Source organism: Triplophysa rosa, linkage group LG12 (assembly GCF_024868665.1).
Source record: "Triplophysa rosa linkage group LG12, Trosa_1v2, whole genome shotgun sequence".
Taxonomy (NCBI): domain Eukaryota; kingdom Metazoa; phylum Chordata; class Actinopteri; order Cypriniformes; family Nemacheilidae; genus Triplophysa; species Triplophysa rosa.
In genome coordinates, this window is record NC_079901.1 from 22,278,320 (window position 1) to 22,302,644 (window position 24,325).

At 39.5% G+C, this 24,325-nt stretch overlaps 1 protein-coding gene across 7 annotated transcripts in view; it reads left to right on the top strand.

The window, feature by feature from the left end:
* The window catches only part of shank3a (SH3 and multiple ankyrin repeat domains 3a), a 157,940-nt gene that overhangs the window by 79,601 nt on the left and 54,014 nt on the right, over nt 1-24,325 (top strand). For 6 of the 7 annotated variants that reach the window (XM_057347983.1, XM_057347981.1, XM_057347988.1 and 3 more), the window contains 2 exons: nt 7,458-7,642; nt 9,194-9,217. In XM_057347983.1, coding sequence (XP_057203966.1) covers nt 7,458-7,642; nt 9,194-9,217 — 209 coding nt within the window. The remainder of the gene's footprint in view (nt 1-7,457; nt 7,643-9,193; nt 9,218-24,325) is intronic. The other variant, XM_057347982.1, reaches the window with a different exon arrangement.

The window sequence follows — 24,325 nt, forward strand, 5'->3', positions numbered from 1 at the left end:
TCTCTGTGTTCATCAGAACAAAGTAATTTATACAGGTATGAAATGACATAAGGGTGAGCAAAAGATGACAGAATTTAAATTTTTGGGTGAACTATCACTTTAAGAGTTAAGAGTTATTATTTGAATCATAAAATAAAAGCAATGAAACGTGAATGAGTTTGTCATGAAAAAATATCTTAATGATCTCAAAATGGGCGTTTTCCTTGAATATGAATGAGTATCTTTTCTTTTTTCTTTTGGTTTTGCAGTATGACCTGGACATGTTCTTGTCTTACAGTTCTTCCTCTGATAGCACAGTTGAAACCAATTGCCTTTGTCATTGCAAAAACATCTAAAGGAATGAAAAAGAAAAGAAAAAAGGCAAGCAATAGAGAAAAACTGAGAGAAAGAAGTCATTTTAGTTGATTGCAGTCTCAGAAATTGCTGGGAGGATTGAATGACCCAGTAAACACACACACGTTTATTCTCTATAGATGTAGAAGCTTCACACTCGCTCTATTACACTCAATTAACCCCTAGAAGGTGTGAGATAGAGAGATGCTAAGAGAGATATGGCATACCTCATTTTATTCTTTCATCTTAGTCTGTCCACAGAGACCATTTTACCATGGTGCGCTTATGCAAATATCGGTTTGGATGATGATAATTGATTCCAAAGCTTTATTCTGTCATAGTCTCTTGTGTACTGATGGGTCCAAGCATCATTTTTGCCTTTCAAGATAACACATATCGTGGGATATCCAGGGGTCATTTTTTTCTCCAAATACACCTTTTTTCACTGTCAATGCTGTTGTCAAGGGAAGACAGAAGCTAGCTGACACTTCACAGGAAACGCTTTGTCTGATGCTGCCGCTATACTTCTGATGTCAAAGCTGGGCTAAAAATGGAGAAAAGTCACATTGGAGCTGTTGTAGTGGCATAGCAGAGACAGTGACATTATCATTTCTTTATTGTGACCTTAGTAGTACTGTGTGCTACAGTAAGGAAGCTGTCACACAGATACAAAAATAGATTCCCCTCCGGCAATGCGAATCATCTCACCTTAATTACTCCGGTCTGCAGTCTCCGCTGCTTATAAACCTGTACCTGTACTGAAGCGTTTCAGAATCAGAATCAGAAGAGCTTTATTGCCAAGTGTGCTTGCACACACAAGGAATTTTCTTTGGTGTTGGAAGCTTCTAGTACAGACATTCAACACAATGACAATACAATGACAATACAATATAATACGATTTACAGTCTAAAAGATTCTAAATTGTGCATATATAAAATAGTCTTTATTTTACAGAAAATGGGGGATAATAACATATAAGAGACATTGTACAGGGTAGTATATAGTAGAATAAACATATTAACAGATTGTATGTACACTTGTGCAAATGGATAATTTAGTAAGTAGAGGTAGTGTTATATACATGTATACATAAGATGTAGATATAATAAGGCACTATAGTGCACACTATAGGAGTAGTGGAAGTGGAATATTGCTCTTAAGGAGCAGTTATCTGTTTAGGAGGGAGATTGCCTGGGGGAAGAAGCTGCTTCTGTGTCTGGAAGTCCTGGTGTTTGGTGCTCTAAAGCGCCGGCCAGAGGGCAGCAGATCAAAGAGTTTGTGTGCTGGGTGTGTGGAGTCAATGATGATTTTTCTTGCCCTGTTTTTCACTCTGGAATCGTACAGGTCCTGAAGTGTGGGCAGAGGAGCACCAATAATTTTCTCAGCACTACGAACTGTCCGTTGTAGTCTTCGTAGGTCTGATTTGGTGGCCGAGCCATACCAAACAGTAATTGAAGTGCACAGAACAGATTCGATGACCACTGAGTAGAACTGGGTCAGTAGCTCCTGTGGTAGGTTGAACTTCCTCAATTGACGGAGGAAGTATAACCTCTGCTGGGCCTTCTTTACAATGGAGTCTATGTGGGACTCCCACTTCAGGTCCTGAGAGATGGTGGAGCCCAGGAACCTGAATGACTCCACAGTATCCACAGTGCTGTCCAGGATGGTGAGGGGAGGAAGTGATGGAGGGTTCCTTCTGAAATCCACTATCATCTCCACTGTCTTGAATGCATTCAGCTCTAGGTTGTTTTGACTACACCAGGCAGCCAGCTGAGCAACCTCCTTTCTGTAGGCAGATTCATCACCGTCTTGAATAAGGCCAATGACTGTGGTGTCATCTGCAAACTTCAGGAGTTTGACAGAAGGGTCTGTAGAGGTGCATTCGTTTGTGTAGAGTGAAAATAGCAGTGGAGAAAGAACACATCCTTGAGGAGCTCCGGTGCTGATGGTACATGTGCTGGATTTAAATTTTCCCAACCTCACTAGCTGCTGCCTGTTCGACAGGAAGTTAATAATCCACTGACAGGTAGAGGTTGGCACAGAGAGCTGGGTAAGCTTGGGCAGGAGGAGGTCTGGGATTATGGTGTTGAAGGCCGAGCTGAAGTCTACAAACAGGATCCTGACGTAAGTCCCTGGTCTGTCTAGGTGTTGTAGGATGTAATGCAGTCCCATGTTTACTGCATCGTCCACAGACCTGTTTGCTCGGTAAGCAAACTGGAGGGGATCAAGAAGTGGTCTGGTGATGTCCTTCAGGTGGGCCAGTACAAGTCTCTCAAATGACTTCATGACCACAGATGTTAAAGCAACAGGCCTGTAGTCATTAAGTCCAGATATTTTGGGTTTCTTCTGTACAGGGATGATGGTGGAGCGTTTGAAGCATGAAGGGACTTCACACTGCTCCAAAGATCTGTTAAAGATTTGTACCTACACACAGTGTTTCTGTTGATTTGGGTTGTGTATGTCATGGCCATGCACTGAACATCACAGTTATATGAATAGCATACTGACAGTCGCACACAGGGTCCAAAATGAATACCCGCCAAACATCGAATGAAAAGAAATGCAGTAACTGGCAAGTTGTCTGGTTAATGTATTTGGAATTAGAGCGTTGCATGATTTAATCCATTAATATCCAGATGTAATTTGGTTTACATATGACAGCTCATGTCATATATTGAAGTTGAATGAAATTAATGTGCATCAGTTTAACTTTTGAATGCGTCTTCTCATGGCAGACTTAGGGCGTTTTCACACATAAGGGTTTGTTTCGGAACCTGGTGCGTTTTCTCTCTTGGTTCGATTCGTTTAGGCATATGCGAACACGGCAATCGCGCTAGGATCCGCTCCAAAACAATCGCTCCGAGACCGCCTGAACAAGGTGGTCTCGACCCGATTGCAAACGAACTCTGGAGCGGTTCGGTAGACGTGTGAAAGCCATCCGACCCAACGGACCAACGAACCAGACTGTATCACAAAGTACGATGGGTAATTATGTAAAGTTGCGTGACGCAAAAGGAATTGTTTTGCTAATGGCTCCCTGTAACAATGTTCAAAGTAAGGAAGGAGGCGGGAACCGGCGAACGTTAAACCAAACTTTTAATCAAATGAACAAACAAAACGAAAGTAAAGTGCTGACAGCTCCCTCACAGTCGACTGCCGGCCACACAAACACAATAAAACATAACATAAAATCCAGGCCTGGTTCTCTCTCGTCCTTCTCCTCCTTTTATGCTTCCCGAGCTCCGCCGTGAGAGACGCGAGACAACGCGCAGCTGACGCTCATTATCACTCGCGTTACCGGCCGGAAAATAAACAAATGCACTCTGACCAATCGAAGGAGAGTTTACTCGCACGGGACTTTTATTAACAAAGTTTGGTCCGTTAGAAAATATTGCCTTGTGAATGCGAACCGAACTAAAATAAATTTCAATATTGTAGCGATTTAACCCCCGGTTTCGGAACAAAGCAATCGATCCACAGGTGTGAAAACGCACTTAGTCTAAAACTTTGGATCAAGCCATCAGTCATTTCCCTCTAGCTGCTATTACCGAGAGAGAGAGAGAGAGAGAGGGGGGGGAGTGAGGGGGGGTGGAAGGAGACGTCTGATTCATTGTTGACATTGGCACCTGGTGAATCAAGACAGTTGCTTTCAATTTATCTCTCCATGATGACTGTTGCCAGGGTTACCCAAGTATATTTGGTGTCCAAGGAGGAAGCCCAGAGGACGCTCGAGAGAGGAGGTACAAAGACAATATATCACTTTGTTACACCCTTCAACAAGACACTCTATGCCATAGGGGGTTTAGTCTGGTCGATTGAAAGAAGCTGGTGGCGTGTGTGAGTCACGGTGTGAGTTGTAGGGGGTCATGTATGTCTACCGTGCGTGTGTGTTTTATTAGGGTTGAATTGGTATATACAGGAATATCTTAGAAACACGATTACAGACTTTAGAATATTGGCATTTAGATATGCTTTTCAAGTCAAATTGCCGGAAGGTACAGTTCTCCCAAAAATAAAAATTCATCTCGTTCTAAACCTGTATATGACTCCTGTGGAAAACAAAAGAAGATATTTAAAGAGTTTTGAGGTTTTGTGTTCATACAATGGAAGTCAAGGGTCATGATGGTTGGTTACCAACGTTCTTCAAATATTTTTTGTGTGTTTATCGTGTATGTGTGTGTGTGTGTTTAAATTTTGAAATTGCCAAATTTCCTTTGACTAAGTATTGATCAGTCAGAGCCACAACAAGCCCGAGATAAACATCACATCACATCATCGCCCGGCTCTGCAGTGATGCCACATTTCACACAGTACACACGTGTGTACATCATTAGATCATGTTCAAAAAACGTTTTTGAACTAAACATACAGCCACAGAGAAAAATCCATTTTAAAAAACCTTTTCAGTTTTTCTGAACTGACTATTTATAGGTATGTTTAGGTAAAATAATCATTTTTATTTCATTCTGTGAACTACTAACAATACCTCTTCCAAATTTCAAATAATGATATTGTTTCTATTTGCATTTATTTGCAGAAAATGAAAACAGGTGAAAAAAGCAGAAAAGATGCTCTGTATTTTTTCAGACCTCAAATACGGCAAAGAAAACAAGTTCATATTCACTTTTTAGCAATTACACGAGTAATATTATTAGTAATTATTTTTTCACGTGATAACCTGGACTTTTATTAGTGTTTCAATATGTCTTTTCGTGCTATCAGACTTTCACATTGCTGTTGGATGACTTCATGTCACTTTGTTGAAATTTAACAGACACTGGACTGGAACGCTCACAACACATTTAGAAATTTAGATTACATGAAAATTTGGAATGGTCTTTTATTTTTTCCTCGGCTGTATATGAGTCTCATAGACATATCGGAAGACATTTTTCGAGGACAATACACATTCAAATCTTGCATTTTCAATTCCCAAAAATGTTTTCTACGCTCTTAATAAGGATGTGTTAATATTAACACACTGTTTTTGTTATGCTAACACATTTTGTGTTGATTTTGTGTGAAAATGTGTTGTCCCAGAAATAACACAGAGATGTGTTCAGTTAAGGACAACACGTGTTGTCTGTTTTTAGAGTGTAGTAAACAGCTCTCTAGTTTTTTTTGTACACAGCCTACAGTAGATCTAGCATCTGGAAGTTGCTCATGCATGTGAAGAGTTAAACACAGTGCTCAGATCAGCCAGAGCGAAGCGCGCCGTTAATGTCATCTGCGGACGCTGAAGTGCTGTTCCTAGGGCGCTTAAATCTATCGTCTTACAAATGTGCTAAATAAAACGAACACTTGTCAGAGGCCCTGCATGTCTGTTTTTATGATGATTGATGTGTGTGAAATGTGCTATTACTGCAGAGCCAGGCCATGATTTTCTCTGCTGTTTATTATGGGCTTGTGGTGGCTGTGAATGATCAATACTGAGTCAGAGGAAACCGTGACTCCCAACCTCTCTCTCTCTCTCTACACATCTCTGTCATCATATCTGAAACTCTCTCTCGCTCTGGCAGTTTTCATTTCACTCCTTCTTTTCTTTATGGTCTTTCATGTTTCCTGCGGTCTGAAATCTGTCTCTTTTTCTCGTCACACTGCATTTACATTCTGCAGTCAGTCCTGCTCTTTACCGCTACAATAATTGGAAAGCCATCACTGAGCTCCACGTTTAGAGCAAGGAATGGATGAAGACGGCGTGAGAGCTGGAGAGAGTGTGCGAATGGGTATGTGTGCTTGTAGTGACTGATGTTGATAGTAAAATAATTTCTTGACTCTTTTTAAATCTTTTTAGCCTATACAACGATAGAGGGGAATTCATTAGGAATACATTTGCAATCATGCCAAATGACAGTATATTTTGTGTCATACTGTACCTTTTATGCTGTACCAGTGTAAATTGGTAAAATTCTGTCATTAGTCACTCTTGTCATTGACCCTCTTGTCTTATCAAACCTGTATTCTTTCTTCTGCAGAACACAAAAGAAGAGATTTTGAAGAATGTCAGTTACCAAACAACAAAGTATTTAGTTCAATTACATCAGAAGTAACTGTAATTAAATAACAGAAAAGATTCGAGTAATCCCTTACTTTACTTTTTCAAGAGAAAAGTAATTCAATTACACTAACTAATTACTTAGTAACTAGTTACACTGCAAAATGTTCTCTAGGTAGTGTGAATTGGCTTTGTGAACATGTGAACACACAGAAGTTAACAATCTCATTCATGCGTGGATGTTCTGCTCTCATGTACAGTGTGTGTGTGTCTTCTCGTTTGTTCCCACTGGACTGAAAAGAGGAAACGTGAGTGCGAGCTCTGTGGGATATTACTGTTTCGGAGGACGTGTGTGTGTGGAATAAGAGTGTGAATGGCAAAAACTTGAAATGAATGAGAGAGGAACAGCCACTCTGCCTGCAGCTGCATTAACATTCAGAAGCTGTCTAACTGACAGAGAGAGAGAGAGAGACAGGAGAGAGAGAGAGAGAGAGAGAGAGAGAGGAGAAAGGGAGGGGGGACTCAGAGGGCAGAGAGTGAGACGGAGTGGGAGGGGCCGTTGATTACGGCACTGGGAGAATGTGTGTGCGTATATTGGTGTGAGGCTGTTTTAGGGGGGTGTGGTGAGTCGTGCTCCACCCCCCCCCACACACACGCTAATCAATCCGGACCCCTGGCGCCCACGCGTCGTCGACGACGACTGTCCGCGCACGGATAGAATGTTCAGAGGGAGGGCGGGAACGCTCGAGCCCAGCGACGGGGAATGAGCGCAGCCGCGTCACAGCGTCCGTGTGTGTGTGAGAGCCGCGGGGAGTGAACATGCCCCACTCGCGGCGAGTGCAGCCCGAGTTCTCGGCGCCGTTCGCGACAGGCAGCCGTTAACGGGAGTGAGGGGGAGGGTGGGGAGCGCTCCGAGGAAAGAGAGGAGAGAGGAGCAGAGGAGAGAGGGGTAGGACGAGAGGAGCGAGCCGCTCGCACCTGACAGCCCTGGCCGGTTTGGGAATATCGAGAAGGAGAGCCGCACGCACACGCCGCCTTCTCACGGGCTTACGGGACCATGTCGGTGACCACCGGATTTGGCTACCAGTTGCCGGGCATCACCACGGTAACCTATGTTTTTGTTTACAGCCCGGGGACGGTCCAGCGAGACCCCAGCCCTCCTCTGACGGGGCCCTCGCGCACACTCTCAGGAGCCCGGGGTCCCAAGCGGAAACTCTACAGCGCCGTGCCGGGTCGCACCTTCATCGTGGTCAAACCGTATACGCCGCAAGGGGAGGGAGAGATACAGCTGAACCGTGGAGAGAGGGTCAAAGGTGAGTACTGTACCAGTTTCCATGTCGGTCGCGTTGCGTTTGACAGCTGTCAGTCATCTGTCATTCCTCAGGTGATTGGAGAAGGGGCGGAGTTTGTACAACTTTGCTCTGTGATGCAACGATGACGGCGAAATTTTCATCATTTATAGGGTTTGATTCACAGTCGAGCTGTGCTTCATGGTCTTTGTTTAGCATTTGAGATATGTAAGATGTATTTTTGTTTGTCTTCGTTAAAGGGATAGTTCACCCTAAATCAAAAATGATTTACCCTGACGTTGCTTAACCTGTATGGAACTTAAAGGAAGATATTTTGAGAAAGGTAGGAATGTATGGAAGTCAATGGGGGCCAATGTTGTTGGTTTACCAACGTTCTTCAAAATATCTTCTGTGTTCTGCAAGTTAAATCTTATTTTTGGATGCACTATCCCTTTATGTATGCTTTCATAGATCTCTTATAGTAGGTAAAAATTTATTTTAGTTTAGTTTTGGTCATCAAGGAAAACTAGCAATTCTATTAATCAGCCATTGAGGCGGAATTACAGTATCTGCATATTCTGTTAATCTATGGTCTGTACTGTATGTGCACGTATGATGTAATATACACATTTGCAAAGTGAGAACACAGTGCGAATTGGGATACACAATAGATATACATGACACACAATACACAGGGTGAGAATATTCATACATATTACACACCAAAAATATGAAAACAATAGACAGAACATGATGCTGGGTGGCCTGAAAAACTTCTGTATCTGTTGGGTGAGTGTGACTGCTTGTATATGAACGATGCACATGATTTTCCTTCTGTAACATGCTGTCCGCAGCGGTATGACTCAGGAAATGTAGCTAGTCGTTGTATAGACCGCGTTTGTTTGTTTTCATGCTCTTGCTAGGAAATCTTGGTCCAGTGGGATGTTGAGGGATGCTGAAGACTCGACTCGATATTTGTGATGTTATTTAAAGATTTGGATGCAGCTCACAGTCACACGCTGGGTGTAAATGAATGTTTGCCATTATATAAGTGTGTGTGTGTAGGGACGCCATGCATCTATTTTTAGAAAATTCTTAATAACAAATAGTAGTAGTCCTTCAAATCGTAAGTGTAAGCACTAGTGATATAATTTACATTTACAATGCTAGGTGCTCCGAGTTCATATCCCAAACAGATAGATACAGTAGATCTGAAGTGTAGAATTGAAACTGAACTCGACAGCCAGTGAGCAGATTCTTTGTGTAATTTTGTGTTCGAGTTTGAAGTGACGTGAAGGTGGGTAGATGATCTTATGGGTAGATGAGAGGCACATGCAAATGAACTGCAATTACAATTGTGGATTCTTGCCTGTGCATTCAAATGTTTATCCAAATTATCCATGCAAGACAACAGTTTTTGGAAGTTGCATTTAAAACCGAATAGGCTCAGAAATATTGAATAGACGCAACAACACGTGTGTGTGCGTGTGTGCAGTATGTGTCTGTGTGTCCGCTGGCTCAAGTTCATGGCTTATGTGTCTATCTGTTCTTGTCTCCATTCATGCTTCAAACCAGACCACCGCTCAAACGCAGTGGAAGGTAAAGAACTCTGCATCCATTTCACTGCCCCCCCCCTTCCGCGTGTACGAGTGTGTGTGCGCATTTGTGTATGTGTGTGTGTGCCATGCACAGCCCTATTAAAGTAATTTTTATTCTGTAACTATTTCTCTTCACTTTACCAAACCTGCATGCCAACCTTTGCGCACAGACTGTACCCAATACCCTACGCACACACACACACACACACACACACACACACGCACACGCACACACACACACACACACTGCAATGTTAGTGTGAATCCTCCCTCTCTCCTTACAGCTGTATTTATAACTATACATATTTCACATTTAGGAGCAGATTTACCAAACAGGACAAAATAGCACAAGAGTGCGCAATTTCAAACAAGCGCAGTTGGGGAAAAAACAGGTGCAATGTCCCATTCCCATGATGACCAATGCAATCTACCAAGAGCAGCGAAAATGAATGCAGGATTTATGGGGTTTTTTTGGCGTTTAAAAAAAGCCGCAAATACCCGCACAATGACGAGCGCAAACCTTAGTAAATCGCGTTGCGTGATTCATTTATATACTCTCCTCCCATAAACTTTGCGTCTGAAGAGGAAACTCCCACAAATGCATATAAGCTGTGTCCACACGTTTTCAGCGCTAATTTTCACTGTAAATACAGAAAGTAGTTTATTTACGCCAAAAGAGGTGTTTGCGCTGCCGCAAGCTGTTAGTAAATCTGGCCCTAAATGTTTAAATCACAAATTATTTATCATTTCTGCCAGCTGGACCTGGTGGCACATCATTTGCTTTATCTTATAGAAGTCTTTCATAGAAGATACTTTTTAGGGGAAACAAATGCGACTTTCTTTACATTCACTTGAAATACAGAGCCATGTTATAGACAAATCTCTGTCTTTCATTTGAAGCAAATTTGATAGTTTTACATATCTGACGTGCGCTCATGACATAAAGATCATAAAGAGATTATTGCTTTTTTTCAGCACAAAAACGTAATTCTCTGTTAGCCGCCTATAGGCAAAACAGTTGAGATGTTAAAGATATCCTTATTGCCCTTTTTATGTCTTTGAGCATGATTTTATAGTTGCGTAGTTTTTAGTCCGAAACAGCTGAACTTTCATTTTGCCTTCCAAAAGCACACTGAAGTGTGTGCTGGGCAGCAGGTGCGTTATTGCCTGAGAAGTGCCAGGATGCCCATGCTGGTGCAAATAGAAGTTCCATTATAAGCTTGTGGCACCATGATGGCATGTACTTCTACCATCTTAGAAACTGCCAGGACAAACCATATGCCGGACCGAACGATGAACCTCTGACGCAGTGCCACCATATGGTCCATTTCCTGCGCACTTCATGTTCTCCGAGCCCTATTCTCAACTCTATAATAGCAACCAGCAGTCTGGCTTTAGCTCCTCGCTAATATATTCATAATGTCTGTCTCGTGGAGATTCATTAATATCTGAGCCGCTAGGACGCAACCGTCTCGGCTCGGGATGCTATTTACACACAGCGAGACAGGAAGGTTCGACAAGAGCTGTGGAACTTTGTCCCAATTGCTTTTTCGACATTAGTTTACCTTTGGATGCTCACACTCCCCGGCAAAATCCTGTTTGGTGGCACAAATAAAACGAGACGACCTTGAAGCCTGAATGAGCTCACTTGTGACTTCAGTTTGATAACAGTGAACCTGAAACAGACATGAAATGCATCTTCACATCTGAATAGGGCTCAATGGAGTTTAGTTCAGCCTTGCTTTGAGGTCACAGACGATGAACGGATGAGGGGTGGAAATCAATCCCTTTCTCAGGATTGAGGTCCGCTGCTAAACATGATATTTTAGCATTTTTCTTAGCATTTTTAGGCCAGACACAGGACTGTCAGTTAGACATTTGTGAATGACCAAAGGTCGGAGTGTTGTTTTTGAATTGGCTTCACAGAGATGCTGTCTTTCTCTCTCATTTTATATTGCTCATACATTCTGGCAGAGGAGAAGGTTTATGAGGAAATCAAGCTCGGTAAAGTCCCATCGTCTCCACCTGTTCTTCCATTATTTCTGTTTTTTGCTGTACAGTAGACTTTGGCAGTCATAGTTTCTTCTGCTTATAGTTTCTCTAGACCGACATGATTTTAAAACCGGTTTTACTGGTTTAGTTAGTTAGAAGCACAGCATTTGATGGTGACCAGCAATGTTTTCAGCAGAGAACGCAGAGAAAAACCATGTTTGTGTGTATTGTTCATGTGTTCTCTTAAAGATTTTCTGATGCATGTATTGTTTCGCTCTGCTAGAGTGCATCAAAGAGAGTGGGGAGGAAGGTAAATGTATTACTGTAGAGATTTTTCACGGTATTGGTCCTCAAGGACTCTATAGGTGACTGTACGTCACACCGAGCAACACACCAGTGTAACACAGTAGACCACCAGAAGAGTATTGGAGATTCCCTGTAGATCCAGTTTACTAGACTACTATTGTAGTTACAAGACGATATACTGTGTCAATTGGTTTGAGCAGTATGACGGTGTCCTGTTCAGTTGTACACTTGTACTGTGAGTTGTTTTATACTATACTATACTATACTATACTATACTATACTATACTACTACTAATAGAAAATATTTATGTAATATAATCATAAATATGAATTACAAAGGTACTTTATCTCATTAGAATATCTTTTTCATTTAGAAGGTAATATACAGGATATATTAGGGATGTAACAATATTATCAATATCGTGTTATCGCAATAGCAAAATTGTATCAATATTATCGTGGGCACATGACTGTATGAAACGATTGGTCTTCCGGGCGTAACAGAGAATGTTAGAAAAAAGAATAGATGTTACATTTGACAAGGTCCATCTGGTGCAATTATTTTATTTTATTTAAGAGATTTTTAGGTCATTTGACCCATCTCATACTATAACTCACACCTCTAAGCAACAGTTATGATTAGAGGATAAAGAAAAGAGGATGCTTATGGCTCGTTTCCAAGTCATCACTTGCCATTTTAAATATTGCAATAAATGTCGTACCCTGGACTTTATACCGAGGTATTATCGTACAGTGAGATTTTGATATTGATACATCCCTAATATATTTATGTAAATATTTGTTATACAAATGTATGTGCGTGCATATATATATATATATATATATATATATACAGTATAGATATATTGCTGCTGTCCTTCTGAAATCTCGTATCTATTTTTAATTTTTTAATTTTTGCCATAAATCATTATTATTAGTCACCCTTTATGTTTCTCACTGGGTTTTGCAAATATCTAACCAATAAAAAGTAAAACATGCTTGTCAGTTTTAAAAACACTGGATTTAATCGCTCAATAAGTTCAGTGTTATTTCCATATCCTGACAAACACAGAATTTGCACATCTGAGATTTTGGAAGGACGGCTACGAAATTATATACTATATATACATTTATGAGGTTTATCAACCATTTATTGCAAGTATTCAAGTTCTTAATAAAATGATAAAATAATCAAATAAGATAAAGTATGTTTAAAATTCATATTTGTTTCATTAAAAAATGGGCTTTAAAAAATAACTGTATTATGATGCCATGTAATATAAAGTTACAGAACATTTTTGGGTCATACTGCCAACATCTGTGTTAAATGGATTGTTCACATAAATGAAAATTATTTTATCATTTAATCTCATTTATTTCCTCTAATTTCCTCACCCTCATGTCATTCCAAACATGTATGACTTCTGCAGAACACAAAAGACGACGTTTGAAACAGCGTTGGTTACCAAACAACATTGGCCCACTGACCTCCACTGTATGGACACAAAACCACTGAAGCATTTCTCAAAATAGCTCCTTTTGTGTTCCACGAAAGAGTCATATACAGGTTTTAAATGACACGAGAGTGAATAAATGATAACATAATTTTATTCTGGGGTGAACTATCCCTATAAGATTGCACTGTAACTGCTTATACAGTATATGCCATGTTGTTAATTCTTTCTTTTTCCCAAAATGTCATCACCAGAATCTCAGTATATAGAGCATTACGTTGAAAATGACATTGAGGACAATGATGGTGGTTATGTGAATACCGAAGGTAATGATGATCTCTCTTACCCAATCACCTCGGCTATAGCTGTAGCTGTCGGTAGAGAAACACATTTTAGCCGTTCAATTTGTGCCTTTTGCATATCTCTAATGAGTTTTACTACGTGTCTCCTGCTTCATCTTGCTCTTGAATCATAATCATGATTTTCACCTGTAGTTACTTGAATTTTAATTTTAAAAGTTTGAACTGGTTAATAATCAGAATAAAATCAATGGTATTAAAAGTTTTATTCGACTTAGCTTAATCAAAATATCATCACTGATTGGAATCAATTAGTCAGGACTCGAGAGAGCAAGCATTTAAACACAGTTGCCGCTCTTATGGGTATTGTTGTTAAACATTAGTGGCTGTTGACGCGTGCTATAGTCTTACAGCATCTCGGAGATGTGGCTGTCGCACACATGATGTCGTTAATATTCCACCAGCATTGGGTGTGTCCCACAGCTATTAATCATGTTTGTGAATGTCTAATCTGGCTGTTATTTTCAGCATTTTCATTTTCATGCCTGTCTGCAAGATTAATAAGTAGAGGTGTACGAGACTAGAGCATGCTGGGAAACATTGAACACGCTGGAATAGTCAAATCGGTCACGTCACGGTTGGCCCAATCAAAGACTGTAATGTGAACGTATCATTTTGGGGGTTTTGATCACAGTATATGTTGTCACAAGACATTTGATGAATAGACTAATTCTGTGGCTTTAAAATGGCCCATACAAAAGTACATTTTTGTTGCCATTGGGTCTTGGAACGTTGGCTGTGTATAAAACCAAAGGCTGCTTAACCTGATCTATAGCCAGTCTTTCTTAAAAAGCATTTTGGTTTCGAAGATGCCTTTTAAGGGAACTGTGAATGCACCATGATCCTTGATCAAACTTCATGTCTGGATCACTAGAGCATATTTTGAGATGCATTTTGAGAGCATATTTAAGTCTGCTTTTTAGATGAATAAATGACAGTATATTATCAAAGAATAGTTTCATAATTTGGACAGGATAGTAGCTAAACAAAAAATGCATATTTATACATTTAGACTTTTATTTTGCATTGTAAATATAGTCTGTTTTATTTCATATTGACTTTAAAGGGGCTTTTATACAATGTACCTTTTTATGGCAATTTTTCCTTTTCCTTTATGACGTTGGTCAAGCTTCCTTATTACAAATTCGACCCATTTTTGTATCTTTACACACTACAAACATATAAATAAACTTTTCATGAAGAGTAATTAAGCTAAAAGATTATTGAGTCTTGCATAGTACTTTTATGCCTGTGTTTGATTAGATCCTTTAACCTTCCTGGTATGTTTATCCACCTCATTAAAGATTTCCCATTGGCCGACAGTAAAACCCTAATTCTTTTGAAGTTAAAGAAATCAATTAACTTTAATTGTGTTTTTCCGCCAGTTTTGAGGCAGCATTAGCATGTGGCCGGTTTCCCCCGACGGAGCCCTATTACCTTTGAAAGACTCTTAATAGAATTGGTCTTTGAAGTGCCCACTAGCTTCTCGTGTTTGCCGAGATGTTCGTGTTGCTGTGCTTAAAGTGATCATTTGTAAGCGGCCACTTGTCTTGTTGGCCTGCGGGCAAGAAGACCCGACGCTTTCTGTTCTGAGAGCATGCTCTCAGTCTTTTCATGATCTGAACTGTACAGAACTATGTCGACGACAGCTGCAGGAAACAAGAGCACATCTGCCTGTTTCTTAGCAACAGGTGTCTGCGGTTCACTATGGTATGTGCACTTGCCAAATAGTGTGACATGTCGGGGTCAAACTCAACAGTTATATGATAATATGATCTGTCGGACTGTGTAGTGTAGACACAGAGACCTATATAAATACCCACAATGCATTGATGCTCTGGATCACCCCAAAATAAAAACTCTCTTAATTTACTCACCCTAATGCCTAAAGATTTTCTATATTCAGTCGAACACAAATGAAGAGTTTTTATAAAATATCCATCATTTTGTATACACTCATGCAGGGGCGTAATTTCCACTGGGGACAGGGCGGACTTGTCCCCCTCACTTTCAAATTAGTTTGTAATGATTTTTTAACCACACGCCGTCAGTTAAATAGTCAAATTGGTTTACAAATAATTTAAATTTACCATTTAACTTTTTGGCTCTAGCAAAATTGAAGCCCATAAGAACACTAAATTCAAATGGCGACGCGTTTCACTTAAAGGGACAGTTCACCCAAAAATACAAATTATTTACAAATTATTTCATTATTTACTCATTTACTGATCCAAATCTGTATAAATTTCTTTGTTCAGATGAACACAGAGACAACATTTGGAAGAACGCTTGTAACCAAACAGTTCTTGGCCACCATTGACTATAGTAAGAAAAATAACAATGACATTCATCCAAATATCTTCTTTTGTGTTCAAAAGAACTAAGACATTTATAAAGCAACTTTTCCTACTATTGAAGTCAATGGGGGCGAAGCATTCTTCCAAAGTATCTTTCTCTGTGTTCATCAAAACAAAGAAATGTATACAGATTTGGAACAACGCGAGGGTGAGTAAATGAAGACAGAATTTTTGGGTGAACTGTTCCTTTAAGAAGCGATGAATTAACCTACTGGAGTCGTTTGGATTAGCTGAATAATGGGTGTATGTGCTTATTTCGAGTTCCATGTAAGAAAAAAAACACATGACCGCATTTTAAAATAAAATGATCATTTGTGTTTATTTAAAGAAATAAAGTCATGTACAGTACATCTGGTGTGAATTATAAAAGAATTTTCATTTTTGGGTGAACTATTATTTAACAGCTTAATGGCTCTCAGTGTGCCAAATGTATAAAATGTTATTTCAGATACAGCATGCGTATGAAAATATGACCCAGTTCTGCATCCGAAATCAGCCAGGAAACGCTTACACCATCTGTTGGGCTGAAATGTGAGCAAAAGTTTATTTCTGCATAAATACGGATGTTTATGGTATATTTATACGTTGTAGTAGGCCGGATTCAGCTTAATTTATGGCACGCAAGGTCAGGGAAACATACAGAGCTAGTCTGTTGGTGAACATTGGACAAACTCAAAACAAATGACAGTTTTGGATGAATGTTTGTGTGCGTGTGTAAGTGTGTGTGAGTTGATTTACAGGGTACAGTGTGTCTCCACATGTCAGCGAAATGAATGTTGGTTTTGATGTAGGTTTGGTATTGTTACATCTCGGCTGTAAAGAGCTCATCTCATCAGATGGCTGTGTGCTGACTCATGTCTGTGTATTACCGGCTCTGTGCATTTGTGCTGAGTCACTCGCAAACTTTATTAAGGTGAAGTGGAACATATGTTGCTTTATGGTGTATATATACTGAGTCTCAACACCCACACGATGGAGTCTACCTTAGAATTTAAGTGCTGCTTATAATGCAGTGTTTTTTTGAATGGTGTGTCTCAACATTAAAGTCATAAAATGTGCCCAAAATCAATCAATAAAATGTATTTGCAATATCTTATCCTATTAAATGTGTAGGTTCAGTTATATCCAAAAGTAACATGACTTTAGCTTGTAAAAGTTGGCGTGTATTTTTTTAATAAACAATAATCAGTTATTGAGCAAATACATAAAAACTTTTTGGGTGAACTCTTCCAAAATGACAATTCCGTCATCTTTTGCTCACCCTTATGTAATTTCATACCTGTATAAATTACTTTGTTCTGATGAACACAGAGAAAGATATTTGGAAGAATGTTAGTCATTTTCGGTTCCGGGACATCATTGACTACCATAGTAGGAAGAATTAAATGGTAGTCAAAGGTGCCCCAGAACTGTTTGTTTTCCTAAATTCTTCAAAATATCTCATTTTGTGTTCAACAGAACCAGAAAATACAATACTTTTTTAATTCCTACTATGGTAGTGAATGATGTTCTCAGAACTGAAAATTGCTACATTCTTCCAAATATCTTTCTCTGTGTTCATCGGGACAAAGAAATGTATACAGGTTTGAAACAACCTGAGGGTGAGTAAATGATGACAGAATTTTCATTTCTGGGTGAACTGTTCGTTAAATGATTACAGCTTTAAGTTTGGGTCACGATGTTTGAGGATGAGGGCATGTAAGGCAACCAGTCCGGGTTCATATCTGCTTATTTTTGCTGGCTTCTACCAAGTGAAAGATGAATTTATAGCACAATATTGCGTTTGGTAACACTGGGTTTTGACATCAACTAGAAAATATAGGAAGCATTTTCTTCTCCCTTTAAAAGTTAGATAGACCTGTTTATTTTGGTATCTTTACTGTGAAAGATTACATGGTTTGTTGAATTGAGAGTCACTAATACAGTGTTTAGAGTCCGTGTAGCTGTGTTTAAGCCTGATGTGTAAGTAACATGGTAAATTACAACTGCTGTTTTCTGTTGCGTGCATGCGTGCGTGTGTGTGCACTTTTCCTACATGTCCTTCTGGAAACTTAAGTTTTAAGTAAGAGTCAATTAAATTATTAGGAATAAGCAGCTACACAAACACAGTGCCTGTGAAGTGTGGAAAAAATCTGTTGTTTGGAGTTTGCTCTTTTGTGATTTGTGATCACTCAGTAAGATAAGTAAGCTGTAACTTTCTCAAAACAGCAAGCAGCAATCTGATTGGCTGGCTTCACTTCTCAGGTGTTTATCAGTATGCTCAAAGTGTGTGATCCCTAACCTTCTGCTGAGCTATATACCCGAATTAACATCTAACTCTGTTTGTTGTAAATTTCTCTTCATCTGAATTAGCTGATGTGAACTTGACTTTATGCTTTCCGCGCGATTAAATGTAGTTATGAGCAATGACTGCATGATAGTTCTCTCAGAATATCATTTGAAATGATCTATTTTATATGTGAGAGACTGCTGTACTCGTGTAGTGTTTAATTATGAGTCAACATTTTGCTTGAATCAGCTTGTGCTTGTTCGTGTTTGTGATATCTTTGATCCCAAGGTTAATGCGCCACTCTTTGCATTTTAAATATTCTGTCACAGTTGACCACCTGCATTCATTCCCACTCACCTTTACCTTGCCCCTAACTTCAACTTCCCACCATACATCACCTTCCAACGTAGGCACACACACACACACACACACACACGCGCGCACACGCACACACACACACACACACACACACACACACACACGCACGCACGCACACACACACACACACAGTTAGGCTAACCCAGAATAACCTTCTGCTTGCAGCTTGTTGTGCATATGCTCTGTCCATCTCTTTTATCTCATACATACGCTCACAGTTTGGATTTTTCATATAGCATTTCATTAGCGGCTTCATCTTGTGACTTTAGTGAAGTGGGCTCACCATGAAAAACTATGTACTATGCTGACGTACTTCAGATAAGTCGAAAGTGCTTGACTTTCTTAGCAGTCCACCTAGAATATTTATAGAAACTAAGCAAACAAAACGATTTATAATTTATGGTATTTTACAACCTGGTTGTTTGCACAAAAGGAGTTTAATGGTCATAACAAAATCTTTAAAAAGTCTTAAAGGTACCATGCATGTTAAAGTGATACGTTAGCCAAAAATGAAAATTCCTTTATCACTTATTCACCCTCGTGTCATTCGAAATCTATAGGGGTGTCCCCGACTAAGAATTTACATAGTCGAATCAGAATTGTCACGTCTTGCCTATAGTCGACTGATAGTCGAATCAGACGTGTTTGTGTGTGTGCGCGCGCGCGCCAGGGCATGTGTGGACGACACCAGGTGGTTAAGGGTACAGCGCAACATTGCTGCACCAAAAAACATCAAACATTAATTTACAGAATTTGTTTAGAACAGAATATACCTTTATAATAAATAAACGAAATAAGCCAGAATCAAGTCACAATGTGCAAAATAAATGTCTGAAATGCAGGGGAACATCATTTTGAAAACACAAGCCTCAAATACTAAAATTAATTTTCCTTAAACATCACGTAACAATGCTGTGCCATACAATACTAGACCAGATCTCGCCTCAAAACTATTTTTAAAACTACTCGATAATAATTAATTCTTTTTTACAAACGGGAATACAGCACGTTCATTACCAATGAACTACCAATAAAGTGACTTTATTTACCGTATGTAAAGGAGGAATGCAATAAAGCATCTTACCATTTAAACAGTCAAAAAGTCCCTTCACCTTTTTTCCTGCGCACTCTTTCTCCGCATGCTTGCTTTCAGTTCCAAAAGTCTGCGCCGTGCTTGCTATATATGGTGATTTTGGTTATTTTTATCACGCAGCGCGAAGTTCAGTCTAAGTAACGGACTACGTGCATTTAAAGAGAAGGTGTTAATTGATATATAAATGCCCAAACATTCAGTAAGTGACAAATGTTTGGAAACGGTGTACACATTCATTTGAGAGTCATCTGCGGGTGCGTGCGGAACATGCTGCTTCTCTTTACCAATCTCACAGCACAGAAGACGCGGGGGTTTCGGTACCCAACCCTAAAAATGTCCCATTTCTTTACATTATAAATAGCGCAGTGCATGCCCGTCCGCAACGCCACTGCCCATATAACCAAAATGACATGATCCTCATTGCATAACACCTCTGCGAAGATTCGACTGTGAGATTGGTAGTCGAATCAGGCTCCTCCGATCGAAGCATCGAATCGTCAACGATTCGGGGTCACCCCTAGAAATATGTATGACTTTCTTTATTATGCAGAGCACAAAAGAAGATATTTTGAAGAGTGTTGGTAACCAAACAGCATTGGCCCCCATCGACTTCCAGTGTGTGGACACAAATCCACTAAGACATTTCACCAAATATCTTCCTTTGTGGTCCACAGAAGAAAGACTCATATACAGGTTTTAAACAACACGGGGGTGTATAAATGATGACAGAACTTTTATTGTAGGGTGAACTATCCTCATGTAAACTAATATTGTAAAGTGGCTCTTTCTAGACAATTGGATCACACTTAAAAATATAAGAATGGTATTGCAATAGTTTACAAAATATTAAAACAGGTGGTATTTGTTTTACAGAAAGAACAAAACCAGGAAAAAAGGTTTTAATGATCAAACAATAGAAATACACATTTTATTTGAACACTTTCTAGGTGTCAAACTTTGTGGAACATGTCCATGAATAATGTGATGAACTCCACCTGTGGTTACTCTGATACGACACCTGTGTGAACTTGAGGGGACGGACTTTATGCATCCACTTAAAATCACCTTGGGACCAGCTGGGTGAAAGATGGCTGAAGTGGAAAAGTGAAGCTGTTTCTGAAGAGATGCAGAAGCATTTGAAGTCAAGTTTACTCAAAATGAACAAGTTACCAATGTCGCCTTTATTGTTTCATACTTTCTTCCGTGTTAAACAAAATGAGAATTTAGACAGAATGTTAGTGAATGACAGCATCAGTCACGTTTACTTTTACTGTAAGGAAAAAGAATATCTACGATGTGTGTTCAACAAAAGATAAAAGTCATACATGAGGATGAGTAAATAATGACAAATAAAATGTGATTTTTTTGGTCAACTCTCCCGTTATATAAAGAAATCATATCCAGAACCAGTACACTGCCAACACTTGGTCTTTATTCTGTTCTTTATAAGCACACGTTTATGGTATTTGACACGATATTTTAACTGCAGGAACGAGGTTGCTGTGATGTTCCTGAGCTCCCAAGCAGCACCGCTTCAAGTGACGGCCCATTGTTCTCAAGGGCAGTCCGTGCACGCGAACAATACGGCATTGATCAAGAGCCCATGATTGATGTTCTGATAGCCCGGCACTAATCGATAGACTGTGCGTGATGGGGCAGAGAGGGTCTTCCTCTGTCACTGCCTGCTGCTGACTGCAGACTTCCTCCAGAACATCATGAATCATGATAGTGATGGAGTTCCTCTCCTTAAACCATTCCAGTGTTTATTCACTTAACTTGTATTTATCTCTGCCACATAAAACTAGGATAGGGCAGACTATTTTCATGACGCCTTCCCTTTTAACCCAATTTGGACACTCGCCTCCACGACACGTCAGTGCTTGTTACGGCAACGGAAGTTGTCCCGACAAGTTGTCAGTCTGGCAGATAATTCTGTCTGTCTTTAGTCTCTTATCGCCCACCCAAGGTGAACTTTCCTCATCTGTCCCTATGATTAAATTTATTAAGCAGTCACGCAGTGTTAAGAAAATCACTAACAGGAGAATCCAGGGCACGGGGGGTGAAAGACTGAGAATATTGTACCTGTCTGCTGGCTGTCACAGAGAAAAGCTTGAGCTGTGCTTTTAATCTTCTGTGGGTTCTTTGATCTGCTGTGAGAGTGACTGAGAGGTAAGAGAGGAGATACAGAGAGGAAGAGGTTACGTTAATGGCCGTAATGGTGTTCTAGGCTTAAATGGTTTAAATAGCGGTGCTTAAATAAGATTGGTGATCGCTGGAGTGTATTATTGGCCACGTGTGTTGTGGTTCTCTGCTGCAATAGTTGTTATTGAGACAGACAGGTTGATTTCATGATTATGATGTACAAAGCTTGCTGAATGATGTATTACAGAGAGAATGATGTAAATTAAACATTGATATAGTTTCCGATATAGATAGAGCAGCGAAAAAAATGAAGCGACCATTCCAGATTTTCATTTAATCTGCATTTCTAGATGTATTGTGGTCATTTCAGTCAAGCGTCTGTTGAATTTCAACAAAATCAAACCTCAGGAGTGACATGAAGTCATCCAACAGCAATGTGAAAGACTGACAGCATGATTCAACTCGCATGAAAATTGAGATTATCTCACACAAATATTTTTGAACTTTTCCTAAATACATGAACAAATATTACTGTTATCTTGCTTAAAATTGAATAGAAACGTGTTTTATTTGCAGTATGTAAGGTCTGAAAAATACAGAGCATCTAGGGTTTTTCCTGGCTCAAAATGAGGCGGAGGTGGAGCCATCCTGATCTTGTACACACACGTATGCCTACCTTACCTTTAAGTGGCTTAACCAAAGTGACTTTGAGTTTGACATATTAAAAGTTCTAATAAAATTAGATAAAAATGACAATTATTAAGTTATATAAAACATTACTTTTATTCAACCAAACAGAAATGTTTTTTTAATCAAATAAAGTTTTTTATCATTTCAACTAACTTTTCAGCCCACAATAGCCAACTGAATTAACCAGTCTTTCTAAATGAGCAAAGCTCATTCACATCTTGCATTCTCTGTGGTTCACTTTAAATGATTCAATGATCTCTTATATTCGCTAGTGACTGAAAAGTTCAGTATTTTAAATGAATCGGTTCAAATGAGTCATTCGTGTGCGAGTCGTTCTGAACGCAATGTTCGTTCATACTGGCGAACTCGCTGTGTACAGTATACGCTGATTCAACGATCCAACTGCACAGCTAAAGACATTACAATGATGTACGTCATGTTAATTCAATAAATTTCAAGAAATGAAACGTACTTTGATGCAAAACAAACAGCCGTGAAACACAGGCTGGCTCTTGTTCTGCAACTCTTTTTAGCGCCTCAGTGTGCTGATAAAGAAACAGCGCCTCCACTGTGGCGTAATGTCGCAACTGCAGTTACAAATGACAGTCTGTTAAATGCACGCAGCATTTCTTGTGAAGACTTGCAACATAATTTTGGCAAGAGCCTGAGGTGGCAGACATTTGACGGAGGCGGCCGCCTCCAATTTCTCTATGCAGGAAAAACCCTGGCATCTTTTCTGTTATTTTCACCTGTTTCTCCAGTTTTCATTTTCTGCAAATAAATGCAAATATAAATATTTTTATTATTATTATTAATAATAATATTTTTATTTGAAATTTGATAGAAACATTGTTAGTAGTTTACTTAATGAACAAAAATTTAAATTGTGCATAAACACGTATGAATAGTAAATTCAGAGAAATTGTATTGGAATTTTGAAAGTTTTTCAGTGGCTGTAGACAGACAAACAAACAGAGAGATAATTGAGAGAATGAGGGAAGTCAAACATCGAGTTTAGTTTCCCATAGTGACTTGAAATCTATGATGGATGGATGGAACAGGATTGAAGGAGTTAATTTGGTCATCCGTTTTTAATACATTTTAAAAATACAGTTTTTGTTTCATAATGAAATAAATACATTTTTGGCACTATTATGATTTCTTATTATCTCATTTGTAAAGCTGTTAGATCAAAAGGTTTAAGATCATGAAATACATTTAAGTCACATGACCCTAAACGTTTGAATGGTATTGGTTTTACAGTAAAGTAATTTGGAGTCAATGGGATTTGCGTGGTTGCCAATTAGATTTACAATGTGGTGATCATTCATTAATAATGTTACAGTATGATCCAAGAGTTGTTTCTTCATTAGGACTGTGATGATTGTAGACCACAACCAAAACGTGTCCATCGGGGTCCGACACCGCCCCTTCTCTTTCAAATGAGCAATTCTGTCATTAATTTGCAGAAGATATCCGGTTTTCCGTCCTTAACATTCTGAGGTTGTAATAGTTGTAGCCTATGAGCAACCTGACTGCGTGTTTACAGTACTTCAGGTGTGCTTCATTCATGACAGTTTAAGCATCAAGCTGTATGTGTGCATGTATGAGATGAAGTGATTGATTGTTCCAGCAATATTTGTTACTTTTTAGAGATTTTTTAGAGCTAGCAGGTGCGTGTCTGTGTGTGTGTGTGGTTGTATCAGAGGCTGAGAATAGTAAACTCCGACTTCCCGGCGTGCGTCCATATGGCTTATATTGGACAAGAGCGAGCTCACGCACAGGTGGCAGGTCCTACTGTGATTAGAACAAAGAGTGGACTGAACCCAGATCAGAAATGCTTTGATAGGCCTCACCACGGAGAACCACACAGGAACGAAGCCGGGCCTGACTCATCAATGAAGAAAGCTGCGTCTACAATTAGAGGAGAGGGAGAACAACTCTCACCAAATACACAGAGACACAGATAAAGTTAGGAGGGGGTAAGAGAGGGAGATAAACAAAAGATGGTTAATTTGTTCCTGGCTGTGTTAGTTCATTAGCAGTTTGGTGGGGGAGAGGCTAGCTCT